This window comes from Pholcus phalangioides, unplaced genomic scaffold (assembly GCF_987345545.1).
Source record: "Pholcus phalangioides strain wild (caught in Gottingen) unplaced genomic scaffold, Ppha-v1.0 ptg000009l_1, whole genome shotgun sequence".
Lineage (NCBI taxonomy): Eukaryota > Metazoa > Arthropoda > Arachnida > Araneae > Pholcidae > Pholcus > Pholcus phalangioides.
This window is the reverse complement of record NW_028301602.1, coordinates 13,317,417-13,329,518: the sequence shown is the minus strand read 5'-3', so window position 1 is coordinate 13,329,518 and position 12,102 is coordinate 13,317,417. Positions and strand designations below refer to the sequence as shown.

Genomic DNA, 12,102 nt, shown 5'->3' with positions numbered 1-12,102 from the left:
TGTCTATATAAGACTTCTCGTCCATTTTGTATTTGGGTCAGCATCAGCGACACACCAGCAACACATTCTGGTTTTCGCCCACTTCCGTAAATTATAAATCGTATCGAGATGTCTATTCATGTTTGAAATACCCGTAGGATAGTTGAATATGCATGTAAATATTGTACACATCCGTGTTATTTAATTTCCTGAACATACGGAACATTGAAAAAAGCACGTAATCCAATCAGGAATGACGACACATGAGGTGACGGTCAATTTCCCAAAGGGTTGCGTGTCTCAAGGTTGCATCTTTCCGTGTGTGTACGTACAAATGTATCATCGGAATGCTATCAGAGTAAAAAAAAATTCTGCTTTTTTTTTTACATTACGTACTAACATTTCGTTACTAATATTTTTTATCTACGTTATTTTCTTTTCTTGTATTCTTTGTCTTGGTAACGGATCGCCATGTTAACTGGGTTAATGGCTGTCAAGGATGATATCTCTTTCTTTCTATTTTTCTCCATTTTATTTGGAAATTAGTTGATATGCGGGTCAATGGCAGAATTTGTAGTATTGGCTAATTTATGTTGGTCCGTTTTGTAAACAGCGTGCCAAACATAGTTGCTATTGACCGAAGTGCGTGTCCATCGTACGCTGCGAAATGTTTCACTTATATATTGGTCGTATTTGCTGTCCTTGGAGATGTTTTCTTCGTGTGATTTCACTGAGTGAGAATAATCGTACCTGATTATAGTTTTCTCGATCGGTGGATCGTGTTTTGTCGACTGTTTTAATCCTGCAATAACCTGTGATTGGGAATATCAATGTGTTATTTTCGCTGGGATCTTCGAAGTGTAGTCACCTAAGTTTCAGAACATTTTATTACATTTATTACATAGATAGAACCGCTCACAACTCCAGACTGATGCAAAAGTGACTTAATTCCATTACCTCATATGAGGCAGGGTAGTGTCGGAAAATTAAAGTTAGTGAGGATTTATAGCAAAAGCCCTCTGCCTCGTACTCGCAAGTATACCAAAGCTCTCGCGTCTCTCTCCCACGCCCTTCCCGGTGGAGACAACTATCAAATCGATGTAAAATATAATTATATGCTCAACCTATGACCCGCTGGCGAAAACCCATTTTGTTTTCCGTGACAGAAAACGAAACCACTCAAGTGGCCTACCAAAGATTGTGAAATCACTTGAGTGGCCTGCGCCACATTTAAAAACTACTTCAGTGGCTCGCGACACATTTTAAGATTATTTAAGCTGCGAACATCACATATTCAAGTAGGGTAAAACAAGCACGTCCGTAACATCCTTTTCTGGAAGTAACTCGAAGTAATTTTGAGATCTCCGTACTGGAGTAAATCAGGTATCCAAAACTTTCTGCATATCTAGAGCTTTCTACAAACTTAATTAAGTTTCTAAATTTCACATTTCAGGAGCCATTCAAGTATTATGTCAATCAATCATTTGTAGTTGATGAGAAATTTGAACTCCGAATTTCGTTATTTTGACACCGACTGACTCACTCACCGATCACCAAAAACCCCAAGCACTTCTAGCAGCCCTAGGAACTATTGAAATTTGGTATGAACGTAGTGTTTGGGATACAAAGCAAGGAAAAATTTAAAATTTTCCGGAAACACTTCTCAGGATCAGAAATACAGGAAAATTCCGGATATTAGGAATTGTGGCCAAAAAAATGCCAAATTGCCAAGTATTGTTAAAATTGTTCAAAATTGGTCGAAGACGGAAAATAAAGGGTTTGTATCTACAGTGGTCTTGGTTTGGTGCTGTGTCAATATATAAATTCAGTGTTACTTTCTAAAACAAAAATTTTATTTATTATAGCACTAATCAGGGCCGTCTTAAAAAGCGTCATAGCCCTAAATACCTGTGCCTACCTTCCCTTAAACTTTTTAAAATCGTAACGGGATCTTATCATCGCGAGACCCTTTTTCATTTGACGTGACCGGCTGGCCCGTTAAGATGCCACTGGCTCTAATGTCATATCAATGTATATTCCTAAAATTATTCATTTTCGAAGGAAAACGCTGCCTAATTTCAATTTTGTTTCACGGACATAAATGAATCCAGAAAACATACAGGATTGTTTTCCCGTAAATTTTTCGGATGACATCTCTGAAAGAAGGGAATCAGAAGGGAAAGAATAATGAAAACCAATCTGAATTCGGAATGTTCAGACAGTATTTGTTATGTACGACAAAAATATGAAACGGACATTCACAAATGTTTGTCGCAGTTATAATTTATACGTTATGCATATTATCTTCGTCCATGACTAGTAAATACTAGGAATTCAACTGAACTACGATAAAAAAACTGGATATTTGCAAAAATAGGGTCGGAATAGAAAAATAAGGATCATGCGGCAAAGTCGTAGCGAGGGGGGTGAACCAGGGATTCGGTTCCCCCTCCCCGAAATGGGAGAAAATGACCAAAATGTATGGAAAACCATACTAAGTTCAACCACTTAGGTCACCCCGCCCCCTCCACCTCCATCCTCTCTCACGAAACACTAGTTGACCCCCTCTGAAATAAATTTTTGGCAACGGCCCCGTCATGCGGTCACCCTAGTAACAAAGCCTTTCAACGTGTGGATATTTGAGTTTATATGGTGTAACAATGTGAAAAACAAAGTGATGTGCAAAAAGTGCGCAACGTAAAAGAAATAGGACAAAGAAACTTTAAAAAAGAAGGGAAATCCCATCAAAAAAAACATTTCCTGTAAAACATGTGACCAGGTTTCGAGATTCCTTGGCTCTGCATCAGATAACGCAACTTTCTACAGGTAAAGAATAATGTTATTAACAATGACACTTTGATTCACAAATCACCCCAACTCCACGCACCTTTAGTTGAAGAACATTTTGGGACTTGGCAATTACACAGCGTTGGCTAAGCATTATTATTACGCTTATTAATGAATTGTCACATTTAATAACAGCATTGGACTTGGCTCTACATCAGCTACCACAACTTTTTACGGGTAAAGAATCTGGAGACCTGGTCGCATATATTACATGAAATGTTTTTGATGGGATTTTATTTTACATTAACAGAATATCACAAACGTATTGAAGAACGGTAACTACATATGTTTTAAGAGTAATTGAAGATCAATGCTTTAAAATCCAACAGCAAATGAAAACGGACATCGTGTGTGCAATGCGATGAATGCACGTCTCTATGTGAATGTTTTACGGTCGTTTCACGATTCCGATTCCATGTATTTCCCATCATACATGATATTCATAATATCCAACATACCAGATCTGACGCACAAAGAAACGTAGACAAATTCTTATTTTTTATTACTGCATTACTGCCGCAGAGGATAGATACATTCTTGTGGCATTTCATATCCTGTGCTTAGGTTGCTGATATTTCGAATGTTTTATGCTCATTCTACATATTCCTCATATTACGTACATGATTTTTGAGTTTTTTTTCCTCATTTATATCAGCCTAGTTACGAGACGCCAGCCACAAAAATATCGAATGGCCACACGACAACATCATTCAAATCTTCCGTTGAACAAAGGACAATGGCAGGAAATATCAAGATGGCCGTCCACACTGGCAGCACTAATTCAACTCCGGCTCCCAGAAAGACTAAAGCAATGGTGAATATATATTTACCTCCTATCTATCTTTTTTTTATTACCTAGGAAACTTTGACAATCAAAAAAAATTTTTTTTTCCTTTCGGTTTTATTTTCTTTGTGTGGAAAAATCCTATACCACGTTTTTATAACTTTTCAAATCGTCTTTTATACGAGAATAATCCATCGTTCGTTGTAGTGTAGCTGTTATAGGAATGCGTAACTGTTATTGCGGGGACGAAGTCCGTACCCTTGACATTCGAAATTCCTCGAGGACAGTTTTTTATATGGTGTGGTTCTCGGATCGAGATTATCTTTGTTTTCGAACGCATATTAGCAGTCTATTGAATATTTGAGAGCGCGTGGTGAATTTACATCATTTCCGCCATTTTTTGAACGGTTTTCCCGAATTTCCGCCGGATGAAGAAGAGACAGGATAGAAAATGTTATTTGCCCGGTTTATGATATATTTCCTGTGTTGATGTGAAAGATTTAGCAGTTGTTGCGAAGTTTCGATATTGCAAGAAAACACATTGAAATCAATTCTAGCGTCTTCGAATACTTTTTTACGTGAGATTGAGATTAAAAGAATTCGAATTTTCTTTAGGCTCCCGTGAACGCTTTTTCTCGGAAATTAGAGCAAAAGTCCATCATAACGTTAGTTCATAATCAATCCGTTGTAACGAATTTCTCATTACAAGCAAATTTCAATTTTTCGCTCTGTCAGGTTGTAAAATTGTAGAAAATTGCTATTTTTTATCTGCATTTGAAGGTCTTTTAGATAAATTCATTCTAAAAGGCCGGTATTACACTATAAAAGTTTTAAACAAAAAGTTCTTTTATAAAATTTTACAAATACATCAAATAATCTTATTGGTTGCATTAGCCAATGAACTTATTGGTTGCATTTTTTGTTTTATAAAATCTTTTATAGTGTAATACAAGGCCTAATATAAAGGAATGAACAGGGAACTATAGACATGATTTAAATTTAATTAATTAATTTCTAGTCTTACATAGTTGATTCTAGGAGACATTCTTGCATAGAATTTCGTATTATCAAAGCAATTCAATCGACTAATTGAACAATTAAAAGTCTCAATTATTACATCACTGCTCACAACATTTTCCCGTTTACCGGAGAATTGTTTTTCGCCCAATTTTTTTCAGTCGTTTGCAAACGACTTTAAACTGCAAGTTGCTCCCATTTTCTCTTAGTCACTGGAAGAGACAAAATCGAATAAAATCATCACATAGCATGTGTGTATTGTGGGAAAGCCCGAAAATAGGATGAAGGGGGGTGGGGGTTGAAACAATTTGAATTTTTCGTTCTTTGATAGAAGTACACCAGAGTAATTTTTACGAGGAACATGTTGTGCCATGATAAGAGGCATCGTGTTCAATTCTTGAAGAGAAAGAGAAGGGAAAACTGACCTTTTTTTATGAGAATTATTTTGACGTTATAGTAAATGCTTCCTAATCTTCAACTCGCTATAACCGAATATTTTTTTTAATATTTTTAACATTAGCTGTTTCACAATTACTTGGAAATCACTCGCTATAACGAGATTTTCGTTCTTAGCCATACTCCTTATAACGACCATTTACTGTATTTGATGTAGTTAATCATGCATTTTAATATCATTCAAAGGCACAAGCTGTTCCAATGAGGAAGCCGTTGAATGCCAATAATACAGCCGCTCAGTCCAGGTCGAAAAATCCGGCGTCACGAGGAGCATCAAAAGGAGCACCGACGATCCCGAGGAAGCCTCCTAATCCTAACCAAGAGCAATGCACCTATTGCGGCCGTAACTTTAACAAGGACCGCATCGACAAGCACACGGAGATCTGCGGCAAAACGTCTCGGAAAAAAGTCAAAGTCTTCGACGTTACCAAAATGAGGGTCAAGGGAACCGAGGCTGAATCTTTCGTTAGGAAAGGAATCACAACCAATCCTCCAAAAGTGAGTTTGATTCAGTGCCATCTGTTTTTGCTTCTATCAGATCACTTTTTCGTATACCACTTACTCCCTACTTCTCCATGTCAGGCCAACACCTCTTCTAGATAAGATCTTAACACACGTGACCTTATTTATATGGGGGAGGGGCGTTGATCAGGGCCCCATATATCTTCAGCTGCGAATGGAACAGAGCCAGGCAACAGAGCCGAATGAGCGAAAGTAGATATTCGGCTGCGAATGAAGCCGAAGTAGACATCTTCAGCTGCAAATGACGCCGATGTAGACCTTCAGCTGCGGATGATACCGAGGTGAACATCTTTAGCTGCAAATGGAGCTGAGGCAAGCATCTTCAGCTGCAAACGAAGCAGAGGTGACCATCTTTAGTTACAAATGGAATGAAGGCAGACTGATCTAGCTCGATGTGCTGGGGAAGCAACTCATTGTGTAGGTGCATAGATCATTCCATATTTTAAGCGACAGACAAATTTTCTCTATTATTTGGTTCTTGAGAGGGGTGATCGTCCCCCTTTACGCCCCCCGATCCGTACTTGAGAATTAGGGCATTTGCCGTGGACCTCGTAATTTGAGGGGCTCAAAATTTAAGCATACAGCATATTCATTGACTAACCAAATATCTTAGACCCCAGTTGCAGGAGGACCCGCCCACCTATTTTTGCTTTCCCCAGGAGCCCCCACTGGCAATCGTTTCTTGCAAAAATTGTGAAAATTCAATACTTTCTTCCTTCAATTTTCTAATTTAAAAGATGTATTACATTCTAATATATAAAGATATATGATATATATAAATATGTGCTATGTTTTTTGATATTTAGTTAATTTAATTCGTAAAAGACAGAATGGATTTATGAAAGATAGAAGAGATAGATGGCAGCATCAAAATATTCGTGGGCGCATGGAGGTATTATGGGGAGATAATACTTCCATGGGCGCAGACGAAACGTGCCAACGAACCTTGGTTTTCGGAACATATCGGGTGACCATATGACCCGTATTTTACGGGACACTTTTTTTTTTTTGAATTTACGCTTCCCAAAATATTTATGTTCTAATATTCATTTGATTAGAAGCAATTTAATGGAAAGAAGTTGGTATCAAATCCATTCGTAAAATTAAATTAATGACTTATAATTTTCGCGTTTTTCAAGAGAGCCGCCCTTACCGTATTATCGTGTTCAATGATAATTTTATTAGGAAGAATGAATAAGTATTTTGTTTATATTTTATTTTTTCCTTTTCAAAGGCGAAGAAGACTGATTGGAAGAAACAGCACGAGGATTTCATTAACACCATCAGACAAGCGAAGCTGGCGCAGCGCCACCTGGCTGCCGGTGGCAAACTCAGCGACCTGCCGCCTCCGCCGCCATCTGACACTTCGAGTTACGTTCCTTGCCCGTACTGCGGGCGCAAGTTCGACGAGGGCGTCGCACAGCGTCACATTCCCAAGTGCAAAAACATCGTATCGAACAAGAAGACGGCGTCGACGCCTTTCAAGATGAAGTAAACAACGGGGCACACACACAACTACCGCCCCCTTTTTTTTAAACCACGGATCAAAGAAAAGAAGAATTTGATCAATTTTTAGTGAGATAATGGTGTTGGTGCTGCTGCTACTACTACTACTACTACTATACATGTCCACGTATAACTGCGTATAATATACAGGGTATAATATCGTTGTCGCAAAACATAATACAGTAATATTAATGCCAGCATCACAATTGAGTGTGAGACCTTTTTTTTAAAAAAAAAGATATCCTACTTGATTTAAAATTTTCTAAAGTTTGATTAATTTACTTGAATCTTTGGTTTTCGTTTTGTTTTTGAGCCAAAGTTTATGGAAATAAAAATCCTTTTTCGAGCTTAGTTTTTACTGACTTGAACTTTTGTGGTATCTTTGTCATATCGATCCATTGAAATAATCTCTAGACCGGAGCAATATGTTTTTTATAATGAAATTCATTCCTTTATATAGAAGTATTTAAAGCATGCATGTATCTCAACCCATGGCCCACGGGCTAAATATGGCCTCCGGAGTCATTTGAAACGGACCGTGAGCTTAAACCAAATTTTTTTATAAAAATGAAATGAACTAATCTCTTCATTAGTAGATAATTTAAGTGCCACGCGACGAGTTTCAGTTCCACATCACCTGAGTGACCCGCGGCATATTTACAGATCATTCAGTTCCAGATCCTTTAAGTGACCGACGGCACAGTTCCACGCCACTTGAGTGACCAGCGGAACATTTACAGGGCACTTAAGTTACCAACGGCGCAGTTCAAGATCACGGACTGTGGCACATCTACAGAGCACTTAAATGACCCGCGGTACATTTACAGATCATTTTAGTGACTCGTGGCGCAGTTCCAGATCGCTCAAGGGGCCCCGCGTATCATTTTTAGGTCACTGAAGTGACACGCTGGCAGTTCCTCATCATTTAGGTAGTCCACGGCACATTCCTAGATAACTCAAATACCACACGGCATATTTACATATCACTTGAGTAACTTGCGGCACAGTTCCAGATCACTCAAGCAGCCCGCGGCACATTTCCAGATCAGGGAAGTATCTCGCTGTGCAGTTATACCCCATTATTAAGTGGCCCGCGAGCATTCACTGATAACTTGAGTGAATCACGACGAGTTTCCAGAGCATTAGAGTGACGGCACTGTTCCAGGTGACTTTCGTGGCCTGCGGTACGTTTTCAAACTAATGAAGTGAAGTGGCCCGCTCTTTCCCAAAGTTCAGCACCCTTGATCTAAAGCAACTATCCATCTCAGAAGGCACTAGATTAGAGAGCTTTACTTCGATAGATGCATAGCTTGCATGCACGTATTGCTATTTAGAAGATATAACCATTTTTATATGAAGTCCCCGGGTGTAATTATTAAAATGCAGATAGTGCTCGGAGAGAAAAGTTATTTGCAGAAAATTTCATATTTTTGATATTCGAGATATTAAATACATAAAATCCCTATATTTTGGGAACTTATCACTGTGTTGGCAAGTTTTCATTGGTTCAAAGTTGCCATTTTTATGAACTGTACACAAACAGAATGTACAATTCAACCATTTTTTTATTCACGATAAAAAACAATTACGTTTTTCGACAATTACTGAATTTTTACAACTTTGAATTCAATTTACGCTTCACGATTTGTGAAAACCACACCCTCAATCATTGGGAATAAACGCCGTAGACTTCGAAGCCGAATATTTCCGTTAGTATTCCACGTAAAAATATGCTGATTTTTGTGAACAACTTCTCAGAGCCGAGTTTACATTGGGGCCATTCAAGTATTACGTCAGCAAATTTTTAGTCATTTTTGACCCCCCCCCCCCTGCAAACAAAAATTCGTCAGCACTGCCCCCTAACTCCTAACGCATATTGGTGGGATCAGAAACGTACGTGGGAGAGTGGGGCATAGGGGGCTCGTGCGCCTCCCCCCAGACGAACAAAAAATATTTTTAATGCAAAAAATATTTGAAAAAAATTGAAATTTCAAAAGAAAATACCTTTATATGTTATTATAATCAATTTCTGTTAATTTCAATGCTATGTGAAGAACTCAAAATTTCTCTTTAAGAAATTCATTGCGACCCACCCTTTAGGATATATATGGTAAATCCTTGTCCCGTTGACCAAATGTGGCCCTGAAGGTTATCTGATGTGGCTTGCTCCCTCAAACCTAATTTTGTAAAAATGAACTAAGCCGCACATTTTTACAAATCCCTTAAATGACCAGTGGCACAATTCCAGAGCATTTAAGTGGCCCATGGTACATTTTCAGATCACTGAAGTAGGCCCCAAAGACCACTTTCACATGTAAAGATCAATTAAGTAACCCGCGACACAGTTCCAGAACACTTAAACGATCCGTGGCACATTTAGAGATCCCTTGAGTGACATGTGGCGCAGTTTTCGAGCGCTTAAGTGGCCCCCAGTGCGGTTCTACATCACTCAAGTTACCCGCGGTACATTCCCAGATTACTTAAATTTTCCGTGGCATAATTACAGATCACTTGAGTGATACGTGGCGCAGTTTCAGGGCACTTTCAGGTCCGGCACTGGGTGCTTCAGAGAGCACCGTGGTGCTCGCGAGCAACTTGTTGAAGATGCCTGGTCTGACTCTGAAAGAATTTTTGGAATAGTTTTTTTTTTCACAGGAGGAAAAAAACTCTTTTGAAAAATTGAATTTAAAAAACCAGTAAATCATAAAAATTGTAAAAAACTAGGAAATTCACAAGATATGTTTTGGCAATACTTCCGAAAAACTGCAATAGAAATGGAAAAAACATAAAAAAAAGGTTCAGAAAGACTTCCTTCAAAAACATGCTAAAAATTCTAGAAAAATCAATAAAAAAATTTGTGAGCTAACAACCATGGAATTATAAAAAAATAAATTTGAGATTAATTTAAGATTAAAATTAAGGAAGTCATCAATGTATTTTCTTCTAAATTTGAAGTTAAAAAGAAAATTTATGTCTGAAATGATTGGACAATTAGCTACACTGGAAGAAAAAAATAAATTTTAAATTCTAGATAATATAATAAATTACTGTTGAACACAGAATAAAATTGTGTGTATAAACAATAGAGTCCGGATTATGTGCGCTAAAAAAAGTGGCGAAATATGCTCTAAACTTTTGCAAATATGCACATAAAATGCTAAAATATGCACATAAAATGCTAAAATATGCACATAAAATGCTAAAATATGCACATAAAATGCCAAAATATGAACCTGAAAATGTCAAAATATGCTCTTGAAAATGTCAAAATATGCATCGAAAATGAGAAAATATGTATTATAAAAATTACCACGCAAAAAGAAAAGATAGCCTATATGCTTTTAAAATGAATATTTTGTATTTCTTAGTGCTCATTCTCAGTGTTATTCCCTTACATAAAAATATACCCACATATGTACATATATACTGCATATGCAAATAACTTCTACATATTTTTTATTTAGGCATTTTTAATTTCTAGTTTGTTGTAGATGCTTCAGTAACGAAATTCAGTACCAGTAACGAAACAATTTCGACACCATTTCTAAAAAAAATTCAGCACTTATGGCATATCTCTAGAAATACACAATGAAACGGTTGATAAGTGGAAAATACTGCATATTATAAACCATCTTTATTAATTAACCAAATCCTATCTGTGGGGAAAAAATATACTTTGAAAATATTATATAAGTAATACTCATTAGGAAAAGTTATTAAAACAAAGTGATTGAGCTTAAATAAACCTTCAAAAATATGCACTTTTTTCATAAAAAATTTTTGATTTTATCCATTTATATAAATACATTAATAGTAAGAAAATTCCAAAATAAGTAAATGCATATGCACATATGCATTTGCTTATAGTCCGGACTCTAATAACTCTGCTCAACATTGATTTTGTTCTCAAAGATGTTTCAGTGATTTTGGATATATTGGAGCTTCTGATTCCGAATCTGGCATTGGTTATGTCAAATTGGCCCCAATTAAATTTCAATGGTAATACCATAGGTAGCATTTAAATCAAATTGAAACTGTTCGTTATGAATAAATTATAGTAAATATAAAGTAGTATAGAAGTGAATTATTGACAAATATATTTGAATGATTATAGAGACATTTTGGTTCGCTGATTCCGAATGTAGCATTGATTTCGTCGGATTGACTGTAATTTTTGAGATAATGCATATTCTCAACAATGTGATTTGTATATGTGTGCTTATGATATTACCATTGAAATGTATTTCCCTTTATCTTTAAAACTAGAGTTAATCTGACAAAACCAATGCCAGATTCGGATTCAGCAGCTCCAATATACCCTAAAACCATTAACATTTCCTTAAGAACATGAATTTTTTTTTGTTGAGCAGTGTAATCACTAGATCAATCAAGAATTTTTCTCAATATACTCATAGATAATGTGTCAATAAATCCATGAAGAAATCAGAGAGCTCAACTAATTTAGTAAGACAAATCGACAAGAGCCAAACCCAGACATGTATATATAGTTTGCAGGATATCAATTCATAGTCATGTTAGGGATGTGTGGTCAGTTGTTCTCACTCTATAAACTGAGCGCTTTTTATTATTATTATCATTATTTTATAAGCACTGAAATGATAGTATATCACAAACCACAATCATAGTCATCACGCTCTCGGTGCAACGCGTGAGTGAAATTTCGTAGTTTTTGCGATGCGCGCGTCTATCATTTTTGCACTCACGCATCTAAAATATTCTAGAATATCTCGTTATAGGGGGGGGGGGAATGGTAAATAGAATAAATATAAAAAAAAAATTACGATAAATAATAAAGCTGAAAAATCATGAATGACTATTACGAGCCCATTTTGTCTTGTTGCCATTCATTTCTCCTCAAATATTAAAAGTGCTTTGGCTCCGCATAAACTCGACGTTTCCAGCCTATTTTCCTTCTACACTACTGTGTTTGTATGAGCTGGACATTTGCGTTTTTTTTGGTGGAAAAGAGC

General features: G+C 36.8%; 1 protein-coding gene across 1 annotated transcript in view; it reads left to right on the top strand.

Annotated features, from left to right (window-relative positions):
- The window catches only part of LOC149081779 (uncharacterized), a 32,395-nt gene extending 24,933 nt beyond the window's left edge, over positions 1-7,462 (top strand). The window contains exons 4-6 of the mRNA XM_089235541.1: positions 3,482-3,640; positions 5,270-5,581; positions 6,840-7,462. Coding sequence (XP_089091667.1) covers positions 3,482-3,640; positions 5,270-5,581; positions 6,840-7,100 — 732 coding nt within the window. The 3' untranslated portion in view covers positions 7,101-7,462. The remainder of the gene's footprint in view (positions 1-3,481; positions 3,641-5,269; positions 5,582-6,839) is intronic.
- The last annotated feature ends 4,640 nt before the right edge of the window (positions 7,463-12,102 follow it).